The sequence below is a fragment of the Heterocephalus glaber genome, unplaced genomic scaffold, assembly GCF_053883595.1.
Source record: "Heterocephalus glaber isolate CG9 unplaced genomic scaffold, H.glaber_assembly_v1.0 deba00001760, whole genome shotgun sequence".
NCBI lineage: Eukaryota > Metazoa > Chordata > Mammalia > Rodentia > Bathyergidae > Heterocephalus > Heterocephalus glaber.
In genome coordinates this window covers 430,193-445,262 of record NW_028258457.1, presented here as the reverse complement: position 1 = coordinate 445,262, position 15,070 = coordinate 430,193, and the positions used below count along the sequence as shown (strand labels likewise).

At 54.7% G+C, this 15,070-nt stretch overlaps 2 protein-coding genes across 7 annotated transcripts in view; one reads left to right on the top strand and one right to left on the bottom strand.

Annotated features, from left to right (window-relative positions):
• Positions 1-381: 381 nt before the first annotated feature.
• Positions 382-3,204, top strand: Dnase2 (deoxyribonuclease 2, lysosomal). Of its 2 annotated transcripts, none has more exons than XM_004872398.3 (6): positions 382-658; positions 788-968; positions 1,052-1,130; positions 1,725-1,889; positions 1,982-2,179; positions 2,572-3,204. In XM_004872398.3, the coding sequence occupies exons 1-6, from the start codon at positions 621-623 to the stop codon at positions 2,970-2,972; spliced, it is 1,062 nt and encodes a 353-aa protein (XP_004872455.1). In that variant the 5' UTR covers positions 382-620; the 3' UTR covers positions 2,973-3,204. The 2 variants fall into 2 exon arrangements, with proteins under 2 accessions (XP_004872455.1, XP_004872453.1); XM_004872396.4 differs by having other exon boundaries at positions 437-715.
• Positions 3,205-3,901: 697 nt separating this feature from the next.
• Positions 3,902-15,070, bottom strand: part of Mast1 (microtubule associated serine/threonine kinase 1) — a 34,372-nt gene continuing 23,203 nt past the window's right edge. For all 5 annotated transcript variants that reach the window (XM_004872389.3, XM_087201486.1, XM_004872390.3 and 2 more), the window contains 14 exons: positions 12,479-12,617; positions 12,259-12,391; positions 11,961-12,126; positions 11,786-11,887; positions 11,543-11,665; positions 10,663-10,772; positions 9,686-9,864; positions 9,364-9,611; positions 8,732-8,938; positions 7,455-7,684; positions 7,066-7,188; positions 6,845-6,981; positions 5,339-5,526; positions 3,902-5,255 (listed from right to left, as the gene is read on the bottom strand). In XM_004872389.3, coding sequence (XP_004872446.1) covers positions 3,982-5,255; positions 5,339-5,526; positions 6,845-6,981; positions 7,066-7,188; positions 7,455-7,684; positions 8,732-8,938; positions 9,364-9,611; positions 9,686-9,864; positions 10,663-10,772; positions 11,543-11,665; positions 11,786-11,887; positions 11,961-12,126; positions 12,259-12,391; positions 12,479-12,617 — 3,359 coding nt within the window. In that variant the 3' untranslated portion in view covers positions 3,902-3,981. The remainder of the gene's footprint in view (positions 5,256-5,338; positions 5,527-6,844; positions 6,982-7,065; positions 7,189-7,454; positions 7,685-8,731; positions 8,939-9,363; positions 9,612-9,685; positions 9,865-10,662; positions 10,773-11,542; positions 11,666-11,785; positions 11,888-11,960; positions 12,127-12,258; positions 12,392-12,478; positions 12,618-15,070) is intronic.

Sequence of the window (15,070 nt, the reverse complement as noted above, 5' to 3'; positions counted from 1 at the left end):
ATCTAAGTGCAAAACTCTTGGGTTCAATCCCCAGGACCGCAAACAAAGCAAAACAAAAATCTCAGCCCAACCCCAGAGCCCCATCACCTTTTGCCCAACCACAATGCAAAGTGACCCCTTGGCTAGTTCAAGAGGAACACAGGAAAATGTGCGAAATGAAAAGGAAGAGGATCCGGAGTGTCCATTAAGAGGGCAAGGGTAGCAAGAGTTGGGCTCAGGTTCTAAGGCAATAAAGGAAAACAGTCTAAACTTATGCCTGATTCAAGAGGGAGGATCCACCTTATCCATAGATGGGAGGAACCGGGCTGGGGATCGAGGAGGCCGACCAGAGGACCGACTAGGCCAGAAGGGTCGTGGCTAAGGGAGAAACCTCTCAAGGGTGGAGCTTGCTCGCTGCAGCTCGCTCAGGCCCTGGAAGGGGCGGGGCCTGCAGGACGGAAGGAAGCCCCACCCCCAGCGCCGGAGGCTGTGGTGGAAATCACTGCCCCAGTCCGGGGGCGAGTCTCCACCCCGGGTTGCACCGGTCGGGGCTGCCGGGCAAGTTTGAGGAAGTCTGTGCGTCCGGGGCTTGTGACTGGGTCCCGTGACCCCGACACACACAGCGTTCTCCACGCAGCCACATGGTCTCGCTGGGCGCACTGCTGCTGGGCTCGCTGCTGTGGGTCCCCTGCGGGGCGCTGCGCTGCCGTGGGGACGCGGGGCAGCCCGTGGACTGGTGAGCGCAGGCGGGCAGGCGGGGAGCCTATCCTTTCTCCTCTCCATCCTCCCGTGCCTTCCCACCCTGCAGGTTCGTGGTCTACAAGCTGCCGGCTCAGAGCGGCCTGGAGGACGAGCCATGGAGGGGGCTGCGCTACCGCTACTTGGACGCGAGCTCGGGGGGCTGGCGCGAAGGCGCCGGGCCCATCAACAGCTCCAAGGGCGCCGTGGGCCGCAGCCTGCAGCCGCTGTACCAGGGCAACGCCAGCCAGGTTGGGGCCAGGCTACACCCGGGAGGGGGCTTCGGCGCCCCCGCCACGGGTGGACCTTCACGATGCCCCTCCATTGCTCCTAGATCGCCTTCCTACTGTACAATGACCAGCCCCCCAAACCGGCCTGGACTCCGGATGTTTCCAGCCATGGGCACGCGAAGGGTGAGGCCTTGATTTTGGATTTGGGACTTGGAGGCCCCAGGGACTGAATTCAGGACTTTGGCACTGAGGTACATCCTCAGCTCTTTTTAAAGAGAGACTCAAGCTGGGCGTGGTGGTGCATGCCTTTAATCTCAGTAGGATTGCTGCGAGTTTGATGCTAGCATGAACTACATAATGAGACCCTGTCTCAAAAGCAAAAAAAAAAGTCTCGCTAAGCTGTTACTAAGTGAGCTGGAACTTTCTGTCTTCCTGTCTTAGCTTCCTAGGGTGCTGGGATGAAAGGCATGCACCACTGCACCTGACTCCCAAGGTAACTTTTGACTTGCATAAAGTATGGGGACCTGCCCTGGGATCTGACAAGCCTGGACATATTTTCTTTTTTCTTTTCTTTTTTTTTGGTACCGGGGATCAAACTCGGGACCTTGCACTTGTCAGGCAGGTGGCGGAACCACTGAGCTAAATCCAGCCCACCTGGACATATTTTCTGTCTGCACCCTGTCCAAGCCCCCTGCAAACTGAAGGTGTTCTTGTTTGCTGATGAGCTTGCTTGAGGGAAAGGTCTTGAGTACCTCCAACCCCCATCTTCTGCTTTAGGCATCCTGCTTCTGGACCAAGAAGGAGGCTTCTGGCTGGTCCACAGTGTGCCACGATTCCCACCACCTCCATCTTCTGGTGCATACACCTGGCCTCACAATGCCCAAACCTATGGGCAGACCCTAATCTGTGTGTCTTTTCCCCTCACTGAGTTCACAAAGATTGGTAAGTGGGTGGGGGGCAGGGTGATGCCTGGGTCTGTGGATGAGAACTGGGAGTGACTTGGTCCAGAGCTTCCTCTTCCCCTTGTCCTCCAGGCAGGCAGCTGGCCTACATCTTCCCCTTCGTCTATAACTACAAGCTGGATGACATCTTTGCTCAGAAATTCCCTGACCTGGTAGATGTGGTCAAAGGCCAACACATTCGCCAGGAACCCTGGAACAGCAGTGTAATGCTCACGTCACAGGCAGGGACTACTTTCCAGAGCTTTGCCAAAGCTGGAAAGTTTGGAGATGGTGAGCCCGCTGGCTGAGGGATGATGAGTTCTTCCTTTGCAGAGGGGCTGTCTGGTGGGTCAGGGGCTTTGGGCAAGCCAGGGACAGGGACCAGGTCTCTTTGGAAACCATAATCATGAGAGGCAACCAACTGACACAGCTGGGTCCACATATTGGCTTCTGGGTGAGTGTATATGATTTAACCTGAGCCTCAGTTTACTTATCTAAAAAGTGGGGATTCTACCATAAAAAATTGTTGTGAATGAAGCAATGCTCATAAAGGATTTGGTAAGGGCTCGTCGCACCATTCTGGGAGTTGCTGAGAACTGACCCTTGACCTCAGAGAAGTGACCTAGGGAATCTGTAGAGGGGCCCTGTCCTGTCCCTCCCTATACTTTTTCCCTCCTCCACAGATCTGTACTCTGGCTGGTTGGCAGAAGCTCTTGGTATGGACCTACAGGTTCAATTCTGGCCGAACTCTCCAGGTACCCTGCCATCCAACTGCTCCGGTCCCTGGCAAGTTCTGAATGTGAATCAGACAAGCTTTCCTGGGCCAGCTGGACCAACCTTCCGTGCCTCAGAGGACCACTCCAAGTGGTGTGTGGCCCCAAGAGGGTCCTGGGCTTGCGTGGGTGACATGAATCGCAACCATGGAGAGGAGCGTCGGGGTGGGGGCACATTGTGCACCCAGCTGCTAGCCCTCTGGAAGGCCTTCCAGCCTCTGGTGAAGGCCATCGATCCGTGTGAGGGAGACCCCAGGGTCAGGAAGTCAGGAGAGCAAAGAACAAAGACTCAGGAACCAGTCTGGACTTGAGTTTGCCTGTTTGTTCTTTTTGCAGTGCTAGGAATGTGCTCTACATTGAGCTGCACCCAGTCCTGGACTTAAAGTTTGAATCCCAGTTCATCTCCCTCCTTGTGTGACCTTATGTACCTTATCCTATCTGTGACTGTCTGTTCATCTGCAAAATGAAAATCATATCATGTACCACTCAGGATCATTGAGGAAAAAAAGGAAATTGGTGAATAAAGCTGTTAACCTTTCTTCAGGTGGGCGTGGGACACAGATCAGATCAGTGTTGCAATCTTTACTTTTTGTTGTTTTGTTTTATTTGCACTGGAGACTGAACCCAGTGCCTTCACACTGCACTATATTCCCACCCTCACCCCCCATCCCCCAACATGCTCTCACTATATCACTGTTACCCAGGCTGGGCTCAAACTTGAGATCCTCTTGCTCAGCCTTCCAGAGTGCTGGGATTACAGCCACACTGGCCTTCCTCTATGGTTCTTCTTTTTTTTTTTTTGTAAGACAGGTTCTCACTATGTAGTTCATCTTGGCCTTGAACTCAATATGCAACCAACCTAGGCTGGCATCAAATTCACGGCTATATTCCTTCCTCAGCCTTCCCAGGGACACCCAGCTCCTCTATTGTTCTTTTATGCAAGCCAGGCGGTGTCATCACTAGGCTAAATCCCTGGCCCTCCTTTATTTTTTTTTTTTTTTTTTGGTACCGGGGATCGAACTCAGGTCCTTGCGCTTGTGCAGCAGGCGGTGAAACCACTGAGGTAAATCCCCGGCCCTCTTCCTTTATTGTTCTTAAGGGCCTGGGGGCAGCAGGTACAAAGGTGAGAAATCAGAGGTTCAGGACCCTAGGAACACACGTTTCCTCTCCCAACCAGTTCAGGGGCCAGGGCCCAGGTGCACTTGATGACTTGCCAGGGAAGAAAGTGAGCCCTAAAAGCTCGCGCAGTACGGACACACTTTATTTATATGTGTACAATGTATACAGGTGGCTGTACAGAAGGACCAACGACCTCCTTGGCTATGGGCCTGGGGGTGCACAGCTGGACACCCCTTTTTTGGTCAAGCCTGCTGGAGACACAGCTTCAGCAGGGACCCTAGAGCTCAGGCCTGCATCAGGTTTGGTGCTGGGGACAAGGAGGGAAGCAGTTGGGGCTGGAGACCCTGTGCTGCTGCTGGGGGCATTCTTCGTGGGGGCTGGGGTCGGGGTCTGGGGGTCTGGGGAGAGCTTGGGGGAAGCAGGCTTGGAACGGGGCCCGCTCAGCATGGTCCGGTTCTCCACCACCTCCAGCACCCAACGTTCCTGGCCCCGCGGGACCTCAGGTGGCAAAGTTGCCTGGGCCGCAGGTTCCTGCAGTGCCTTGGGGTGGTCCATGCCTGGAGGTTGAAGCGCCTGGGTTTTGACCCCAGGCCGCGCGGGCTCCACGACGATGGGCACCGGAGGTGTGCTGGCTTCGCCCGAGCTGCTGCGCCGACCAGTCTCATGTTCCTGCACCGGGCTCAGTGCCGCCTTAGCCACAGCCCTGGCCATCCCGCCCGTGCTCGTGCCGTCCTCTGTCTGCACGCCCTGATGTCGCGTGCCGCCCGTGTCCCGCTCCAGGGTCCGGGCGCCCGGGGTGATCGCGCGGGGCGGGGTGCAGGCCTCGGCCCCACCACCAGGGGACTCCCTGTCCCTGCTCGAGGTCCCCAGCCTAGGGGTACCCTCAGGCGGCAGCGGGTCCGCGCCCAGACTCAGGGGCGACTCCTGGCGGCCCAGGCGGCGCACGGCGACTTGCCGCGCAGCGCCGGGTCCCTCGGTGGGCGGGGTCTCGCCATCAGACTCCGCGAGGCTGTGCAGAGCCAGCTCTCCGTGGAAATCCTTTCGGAAGTCGGGGTGGCCCACCTCCAGGCTGTGTTTGCGTAGCGCTCCCTTCTTGTCGGCGCTCAGAGAGGCGCCCAGCTTCTCTGCTGACTGCACGCGCTTGAGCAGCGGAGAGCGCGGAGGCTCTGCGCTTTTGGGGCGGGGGCGCACGACCGGCGGCGACGAGTGTAGCTTGGCTGGGAAGCTCTGCGTGGTGTGCGAGCTGCCCACGGTGTGGCCTGGCAGCGGAGGCGGTGACGCCTGCGTAGGGGACGGCGTGTGTGCCAGAGGCGACAGCGGGATGTTGCCAGCCGACTTGCAGCGTGCAGAGCGGTACTGGCGGTGCAGTTTGGGCGATAGCCCATGCAGCGTGCTGGGCCGGATGTGGTGCGACGCAGACGACGCTGGCGAGTTGGGCGTGCTCGAGGCAGGCGAGCTGCTCTGAGATGAGGCACCTGCGGGCCAGAGGGGGCGCACGGCTCAGAGAGGTCCTCCGGCAGCGCCACCCCGCGCCACGCAGGGCCCCATGCAGAGCTACCTAGGTAGGCGGAGTCCGGCGTGGAGCGGTAACTGTGCGTGGGTGAGCGCGCGGGCAGACCGTGCGTGGGGGAGCCTGGGAGGCTGTCGCTGGACGACAAGGAGCGGTTCAGTGACGACAGCGAGCGGCTTGTGTGCAGCAGGTTCGACTGCTTCGTGATCTTCCTGAAGAGGGAGCTACGCTTCTTGCTGGGAGATAGGGAGATGGCCGCCTACCCTCGGCCAGACTCCAGAGTTCCTGCCTCCTCCCACTTCTGGGCGGCAAGATGGCCGCTGTAAGCTCCCACCCCTTTTAGTTACAACCTTTGCCTCCCTCCCTCCCTCCCTCCCTCCCTGACTCCCTCCCTCCCTTTCCCTTCCTTTCTTTCCCTTTCTTTCTTTCTTTCTTCCTTCCTTCCTTCCTTCCTTCCTTCCTTCCTTCCTTCCTTCCTTCCTTCCTTTCTCTTCCCTCCTTCTTTTCTTTCTGAGGCAGGGTCTTACTATGTAGCTCAGGCTGGCTCAAACTCACGGTGATCCTTCTGCCACAGCTTCCCCAATGCTGGGATGACAGGTGTCACTACCACACCCAATTTAGCCACAATCTTTCAGTCAAGACAGAACTTTAAAAAAAAAAAAAAAGAACTTCCCTGGGCTCAGTCCCGCTTTTCTCCTCCCATCCGTTCTGGACACACCCAGTTCAGGCTAGAAGCACCAATCCAAATAAAACCAACTCCCTCTGCCCCCCCCATCCTTAGCTCCTCCTTCCGCTGCAACCCACTTCTTAGGGTTAACTCACTTGACAGCCTTATCTGGCTCATATTCAGATCCCCACTTGATGTCCAGACCAAATCCACTGATCAAAACAACACTCTAGAGCTGGGGTGTAGCTCAGTGGTTGAGTGCTTGGCTCACATGCAAGAGGCCATGGGTTTCACCCCTAGTACTGGACAACAAAATATAAAACCAAAGCCCTTCAGGTCGCATCTGCCTCTCCTAGCTCCTCCAATCAATAAGGAGAGAAATTACAGCCATGCAGCGCACAGACAGCTCAAGGAAGACCACGAATACCACAATATCCCCATGTCTGTGTCGTCTAGTGGAGTCATAGTTCTGAGGTGTAAAAGGTCATTCTATGATCGAACAAGCAGGAAATATAGCAGCACACTTACCAGAAAGCATCCTGTCCTTAAGCAAGCATGACTACTTCAGTTGGCATAGTCTTTCCTGGCACACTCATTCCTGATAAAGATCTCTTAGGCTAGCCCCTCCCAGGCTGTCCAAACACATCTAACAGGGCACAACTTGTGACTGGACTCCCCCCTCCCACAACCCCACATCTATGGCCCACAATGCTTTCTGCTTGGTTTAGAAGTTGGACATAGCTTCCTGTCTCAACTTCTTGCACTTTTCCAGCTCCTCTTAACTCATTGGTCTCAGTGGCAGCATCCTACTGTTGTCCTCCCCTAGATCCCTGCCACCTTGGCCCCACTTACTGCTTAGAACCTGGACTGACTAGGGCCCTGCCTACCTCTCCTGGCCTTCCTTGGCAGAGGGCCTCTTGTTCCTCCTTGCCATTTTGGCTTTGTAGCTGCTGCGCCTTGCAGGGCCAATACGGATGGAAGTATTTTCAAAAGGTGTGGTGGTCACAGCCACCTTGTTGCCACTCTAGGGGAAGAAGGGAAGGAATGCTTTTCAGGTGGCTGCTCAGAACCGGGCCACCTCCACCCAGTGCGCCCTCCCTGCTCTTACCTTAAGGATCAGCTCCACAACCTCAGGATGCACCATGCCGTGCACAGGCTCCCCATTCACGTGAGTGATGAGGTCCCCGGCACAGAGCCCTGCTTCTTGGGCAGGGCCCCCTTCCTCCACATGCTGGGGACAAGGGTAGCGAGATTGGTTATAAGCTTATGTGCCACACACGTGGTTTAGATGCATTCTAGTTTTCATGACACTTTATGAAATAGTCACTTTTCTCCCCATTTTATAGATGAAGAAATTGAAGGTCGGAGAGATAGGTGAAAGAGGGAGTCACGAAAGAATTTCACCCAGACCGCGTAGCTTCAGAACTTGAACTCTTCCTCATCCCTGGGTACTTGTCTACTCACCCTTGGATTCAAGCCCCATCCAGAAGCACTCACCCAAACAATGTGGTGGACACTGTAGACATCAGAGTCACCCATGTAGACGCGGATGGCTCGAAGTGTGAAGCCATACTTCTTGCCTGATCGTTGGATGGTGATGGGGGAGCGGAGTCCACTGACAGCTGGAGAGTAGTCCCGGCTGGGTGAGGAGTCCCGGGAGGAGGGATTGGAGGAGAGAGATCGTGGGGACATGGGACTAGCAAGGGGTGAACTTCCATGTGGGTCCACTGCAGACACAGAATCATGGTCAAATGTCAGGACCAACTAGACATAGTGCTCTAATATCTGCTCTTCCCTCCTCCCAAGTGAAAGTCCCAGAGCAGATTCTCATTGATCCCTCCTGGAATCAATCACTGTGGACAGGGAAAATGCAGTATTTTCACTGACTGCCCATCCCCTGTGAAATCATTGGTCCATCCTAGAATCAATCACTATGGACAGGGAAAATGTATTTTCATTGGTCTATCCTGGCTCAAAAGCAGGCATTCCTTGGAGACTGGATAAAGAAAATGTGTGTTTTTTAAAAAAATAAAATGGAGTACTACTCAGCCATAAAAAATGAGAAATTAGAGACATTTATAGCTAAATGGATGCACATTGAGGCCACACTCTTAAGTGAAATAAATAGGACACACATGTGTAAATACCGAATAGTTTCTCTGGTGTGAGAAACTGAAAGTGTAAATAAGGACTAAAAGGTAAATAGATAATGTGAAATAGAAAGAAAAGGGGCAAAGGGGAAGGGGAAGTGGGAGAGGAAGGGGAAAGGAAAGAAGGGAATGGAATTAATATGAGAAAATGGAAAATTGGAAACAAAGTCTTTGTAAATAGGGAGGGATGGAGGGGTTGAAGGGAGGGAAGGGGAAGGGGAAAAATAAGAACCAAGAGAGACTATGTAAAGGTGCAAATTTCCAATGATGAATGACATTATATTGTAAACCTAAAATGTACCAATGATTAGAATGAATATTTGATAATGCGAAATAGGAAGAAAAGGTCCAATGGGGTAGGGGAAGTGGAAGGGGCAGGGGAAAGGAAAGAAGGGAAAGGAAAAATTATGAGAAATGGAAACAAAGTCTTTGTAAATACGGAAGGGTGGAGGGGGTGAAGGGAGGGCTGGGAATGGGGAAAAAAATAAGAACCAAGATTCATCATGTAAAGGTACAAGTTCCCAATGAGAAATGTAAATGTATTGTATACCTAAAATGTACCAATAAAAGAATTAAAAAAAAAAAAAAACGCAGGCATTCCTGATGGTTCCAGCCCGGCATTACCTGCAGGAATCATGACAGACAGGGCAGTGGCTGAGGCTGACTTGATGACTTTGCCCCCAGTTCGAGAAGGCCGCTTTTCTACTGCCGGGTCCCCTGACAGCTGCTGGTGCCGTGCCCTGCGCAGAACCAGGTCATTGGTGGCCCTAGGGCCTGATGAGTCCCCTTCCTTTGAGGGCGGGCAGAGGTCACCTGGGCGTGGGCGGTCAGCTGCAGGAGAGTATGTGGGTTAGAGATCAATCTACGGCCAGGGACTTTGAGCATGCTGTTCTTCTGCCCAAAGTGCTCTTCCCATGCCCCTCCCCTGCTGGGTTGTGAGCTGCATTGGAGCAGAGCGTTCAGCGTAGTCTCGGGTACAGAGGAGGAAGGACTGGGCCAGGGATGTAGCTCAGTGGCACGGCACCTGCGTGGCAAGCGCAAGGTCCTGAGTTCGATCCCCGTTACCAAAAAAAAACCGGGGCGGGGGGGAGGCAAGCTTTTGCGTGCGTGGTACATGGGTGTTCCTAATATTAATGGAGTCTTGGGTTGGAGTGTGAATAGCATGTGAGATATTTTATAAACAGCATCAGCCTCATTATGCACTGAATTATATCGCCGCTGGGTAATTGGGAAGGGCAGCAGGAGGGAGGACTTACTGGCTTCGGAATCCCCGGCACTGCAGGCGGCTTCCCCTGGAGCCCCCTCTTTGGGCGCCCGCGCCTCCAGTGAGCCTGGGAGATCGGAGCCAGGCCGGGGCGGCCTGCGCAGACGGGCCTCATCTTCGTCCTCCTGCGGGGCGTTGAAGCGGCTAGGCTCCAGCAGAGCTGAGAACCTGCGATGCGCGCCCAGCGGGGGGCTGGCCTCGCCCTCCAGGAAGCTGGCCTCAGAGGCTGAGAAGCGCTTGCTGCGGAGGGGGCGTGGTCAGCGGAGACACGCCTCCTGGCTTCCCCGCCCCCATCCCCACCCTGTCCTGCTCACATCTCGGGGGAGCCCCCTCTCCAGGTCTTCTCGCGCAGGGTCAGGCCGCCCAGCCCCTCCCGCTTGCCGGCCACCTTCTCCTCTGGACCCTTGCTGCTCGGTTCCCGCTTGGTGCCCCCTGCTGCCGCTACTGGGGTCCTGGGCTCGTGCTGTGACAGCTGCTCCATGCTGCTGTACACCTGCAAGGGGGTGGGTCATGCCTTTGCTCGAGAGCCAATCAGCTTCCTACCCCTGGACCTGCCAAAACCAAGCTCCACCCAAGTCGATTCAAGCGCTGCCTATAAGTTAGGCCCCACTCCCATCAATCTAGCCCCACTTAACTTCCCAGGCCCCTAACCAATGCACGTGTCCCCTCACCCTGGCTGGGCCTTGTCCCTCTTCAATGCTCCTCAATCGGCCCCGTCCGCTCCCCGTATCCCAACCCGCCGTTCTTTTTTTCTTCCAGTACTGGGATGGAACCCAGAGCCTTCGCCCTGAGCTACCTCCCCAGCCCTTAATTTTAGATGTTTTTTATTTTGAATCAGAGTTTTGCTAAGTCACTAAATTACCCTCGCCCTCCCTAAGTGCTGGAATATCCCCTGGCTCTACCAGGTCAAGACCTAACTTCAGGGCCGGGGATTTAGCCCAGTGGTTCCGTCACCTGCTTCGCAAGCTCAAGGACCCGAGTTCGATCCCCGGTACCAAAAACAACAACAACAACAACAACAACAACAACAACAACAACAAAAAGACCTAACTTCATGCCAGGAGGCCTCCTCTACATGACTCTCCAAGTTCCCGTTACTCCTCTCAATGCCGAGGACCTGTACCTCAAACCCTCATGCTGTCTCCCCCAGGCATCATCATTCCTGGGTCCCCTTCCCCAGTAACGGTCCAGTATAAGACCGCGGGTCCTAGGGCTGGGCTGTCACCTCCATCTGCTCCCCACAACCTCGCCCACTTGAGCCCCGCCCACCCCAAGCCCAGCCTGGCCCCACCTTGCTAAAACGCGGGGAGCAAGAGGAGAACTGGCGGATCTCCACGGGCTCCTCTTCTGTCGTGTCATCTTCGTCATAGGAGTTCACGTGGTGATACCTGTCAGAGCGGGCTGGGGAGGAGTGCAGGCCGTGACTTCGGGCAACAACAGTTCACACCTCCAAGCAGGATCCAGTTCAGCCAGGCCTGCAGCTCAGGCCAAAGCTGAGTCCAGGCTCCGCCCCAGCCCAGGTCCCAGCCCCTTTGTCTAGCTCCGCCCCAGAGAGACCACGCCCCCAGATCCCACCCACAGCGCTCCAAGCCCTGGCTCCTCTTTCTCTTGGAAGGTCAGGTCCAGGCCTGACCTTGACCTGTCCAGGTTGCACCCTTACCTCAGTTCTTACCTGGTTCATGTGTGTGTGTGCATGCGCGTGCACGTGTGTGTGTGTGTGTGTGTGTGTGTAGATTGATTCTAGGGCCTGCATGCGCACTGAACTACAACTCCAACCTTTTTAAAAATTCTCTATTTTGAGACAGGGTCTCACTAAGTCGGTAAGTTACCCAAGCTAGGTTCAAACTTTCAATCTTTCTGCCTCAACCTCCCAGAGTGCGGGGATGATAGGTGTGTGCCACACTCCCTGCTCCTACCTAGTTTTTTGTTTTTTGTTTTTGGTACTGGGGATCAAACTCGGGATCTTGCGCTTTCGAGGCAGGTGCCGGAACCACTGAGCCACGGAGCTAAATCCCCGGCCCGCCTACCTAGTTTTTAGCTTAGGTTTCAGTTTAGCCTCGCCCCAAGGCTGGACCACGCCCCCATTTGCCCTGCGGGGGGCCCCCCCCCTTCATCCAGGTGTCCTCCGCTCCCTTCCCAGCCTGCACCAGGCCTGCCTAGGCCCCACTCACTGTCGAAGTAGCTCGTGTCATCTTCTGACTCCAGCTGGGGGATGAACTCAGCCTTCTGCCTCAGCAGTCCTGTCCAGTCCAGGTCTCGGAAGAAGCTGTGCTGCTTGACCTCAAAAGCGCCGCCTGGGAGAGAAGGGATGTGGTGGAAGCCTATGACTGCCTGTCACCCGCTGACTTCCGCCCCAGGGCGGTGTATTGGGCTGGCCCAGGGTCAGTGTCCTGCTCCCTACACACAGGCCTGACCTGCTCCTAGCCGGACCAGTGGGTTGGTCTGCAGGAGGCTGGATATCAGGAGCTGGGCGTCTGCAGGCAGTGCCTCATCCCCCTCAGGCCACAGGATGTCATCTGCAAGGCACCATGGAGCTGAGGGTGGCTTGGGCGGCTATGGGGCCCAGCCAGCCAAGCAGGAGGCACGTACCACTGATGACCTGTCCAAAGAGCTCTTCCGGTGTGTCCCCGAAGAAGGGCACGCAGCCCACCAGGAACTCGTAGAGGATGATCCCCATGGCCCACCAGTCTACCGGCTTCCCATAGCCCTGGCGCAGGATGACCTCGGGTGCGATGTACTCAGGGGTCCCGCACACCTGGGGGCAGGTGGTCAGCCCACGCCCCAGTCACAGGGGGGCCTCCAGCAACACCATGGCCCCCACCAGGCCATGGGTCCCTGGGTCCTGCCGGGCAGCTCCACCCTAAGGACCCCCATGCCTGCAACACACCTGTTTGTCCAGGAACTCCCGGGCATCCTTCTCAATGTGGCCTTCGTACAGGTTGGTGGTCAGGCTCATGAGCCCCATTTTGGATAGGCCAAAGTCAGTGAGTTTGATGTGGCCCATGGAGGTGATGAGCAGACTGCAGACATGGGCAGGTCTCAGGGGTAAGGCCATGCAGCCCTGGCCCCAGGGGCAAGGAGGAAGGGATGGGCAAGGTCAAACTCACTTGTCCGGCTTGAGGTCGCGGTGCACAATGCCGTAGTTGTGCAGGTACTCCAGCGCCAGCACCGTCTCAGCGAAGTACATGCGGGCCATCTCCACAGGCAGCGCCCCAATATTCTTCAGGAGGGTGGCACAGTCACCGCCTGCAGGGCAGGTGACAGGGCCATGTGACAAGGGAAGAATCTGGGGCCAGAGCTGACCACAGGACATGAACCATAGCACCAACAATCACATTCCATTGCACTCATTTTGCAGATATGGAAAAAAGAGGCACAGAGAGAGGCCTCTCTCTTCCTCAGTTGTGCAGGGAGTTGCCCTTTTCCGGGCTTCTCTTTTCTTCCTCCTCTCTCTCTCTCTCTCTCTCTCTCTCTCTCTCTCTCTCTCTGAGACAGGGTCTTGCTAAGTTATAGAGCTGCCCAGCAGGATGGGCTTGAACTTGCAATTCTCCAGCCTCATCCTCCCACAGTGCTGAAATTAGAGATGTGCACCACCAGACCACCATACCCAGCTTGTTTTATTTCTGCAGTGCTAGGAATTGAATTTAGGGCCTTTTGCATGCTAGACAAGCACTCTACCACCAAGCTACCATGCCGGTTCCAACACTGATATTGTAGTTTCCCCAATATCTATTCCTCCCTTTCCTTCCAAGGGCTAGATTTCCTGCCAGGCTTAGTACTTGGGTCAGCAAGGCAGGTTGTTCCAGGGAGTAGCCCTTAGAATTTTTGTACTTTCATCACAAAGATAGCTGAACTCATAGATGGAATCTGGGATCTGCTGGGTGGCAGCCAGCCTAATCAGGAGTTGTCTGAGAAAACCCACACATGGGAGAGAAGTGCCAGGAGCTAACAGATTCCTGATGGGGTGGTTAGAGCACCTGGATACAGCCATTCCTGAAGGCGATACCAATTTTTTGATTCCATGAATCAATACATTTCTTTGTTTCCTTTCTTCCTTCTTTTTCCTTGAGCTAGATTTAGGTGGCTTTAGACTCTGAGGGCAAAGTGTAGGAATCTGCATTTAGCCACAACCCCAAGTAATTCTGACATACAATTTATGCTGAGAACCCAGCTGTGGTGACTTGGGTTATTTATTTTATTTTATTTTTTTTTGGTACTGGGGATCGAACTCGGGTCCTTAGCTTGCAAGGTAGGCGGTGGAACCACTGAGCTAAATCCCTGGCCCATTTATTTTAATTTTAATTTAATTTAATTTTATTTTATTTTTTTGTGCCGGAGATCGAACTTGGGACCTTGCGCTTGCGAGGCAGGCGCTGGAACCACTGAGCTAAATCCCCGGGCCTTTATTTTTATTTTTTGAGGCAGGATTTTGCTATGTAGTTCAGGCTAATCTTCAACTCACTATGTAGCCCAGGCTGGCCTCGAACTCACAGTGATCCTCCTGCCTTAGCCTCCCAAGTGCTGGTATTACAGGTATGAACCACCACACCCAGCTAGGGTGACTTGTGCATGAATGACACCTCAGGCCCAGCCCATGCCCAGGAGGCCCTGAGGACAGCACTGCAGAGTGTGTCACTCACCAAAGAGATCTCTCAGTCCCACCCACTCATCACTGGGATTGCAATAATCTCCATGGCCTGGTCTCCCTGCTTCTGCCCCACTAAAGCAGACAAATGGATTTCTGGTTTTTGGTGGTAACGCTGGGGATAAAACCCAGGGCCTCACACATACTAGGCAAATGCTCTACCACTGAGATACACCCCCAGCCCTTTTAAAATTTTCTTCTGAGAGGACTGGGGATGTAGCTCAGTGGTACCAAAAAAAAAAAAAAAAAAGGAAGTAAAATTTTCTTCTGAGACAGGGTCTCAGACGGCGGAACCACTGAGCTAAATCCCTGGCCCAAAACTTTCCAGTGGCTTCTGCCGTATTTGGAGTAAGATCCAGAGCCATCCAGGCTGGGAAAGGCCTGCATGCTCAGCTCACTCTCTCTCCCTCCTCTTCCCCTCTTTAACTAGGCTCCAGATCTACTGGCTCCTTGCTATTCCTCCAAATCCATATTCCAACCAGGTGTGGCGGCACACACCTATAATCCCAGTACTTGGGAGGCTGAGGGAGGAGGACTGATGTGAGTTTGAGGCTGGCCTGGGCTACATAGTGAGACCTTGTCTCAACCCCCCCCCCCAAAACACCAAAAACAAACCCCACCACATTCCAGAGTCATCTTCCCTGGTATAACATAGGCCTCACAGAAGACCCTGCCAGCCACCTCACCACCTCCTCCTTCAGCCTCCTGGTCTTGCTCTCCTCTCATAAGGAGCAGAATTTAAACAGTGCCCAGAGCAGAAGGTGGCATGAGGGAGACCACAGGGACACTTGCTGAGTGACTGGAAGGTTGGCTAAAGCTTGGAGGTGGCACAGATGTGCCCTACAATGTCACACAACTGTTCAGGTAAACACAGGGCATGTGTGATGGGGTGGACAGGTTGCTGCCAAGGTGGAAGGATAAATGGATCGATGGGTTCATGGAGGGAGCTAATTAGCTATGATAGAGAGATGAATAGATGATAAGTAGAAGTAAAAAGGGGCTGGGGATTTAGCTCAGTGGTCTGGCCACCTGCTGTGCAAGTGCAAGGACCCGA

Coding starts and splice junctions, on each gene's coding strand:
- Dnase2 (XM_004872396.4), top strand. CDS start 621: ATGGTCTCGCTGGGCGCACTGCTGCTGGGCTCGCTGCTGTGGGTCCCC. Junction 716..787: donor GCGGGGCAGCCCGTGGACTG/GTGAGCGCAGGC, acceptor CCCACCCTGCAG/GTTCGTGGTCTACAAGCTGC. Junction 1,890..1,981: donor CACTGAGTTCACAAAGATTG/GTAAGTGGGTGG, acceptor CTTGTCCTCCAG/GCAGGCAGCTGGCCTACATC.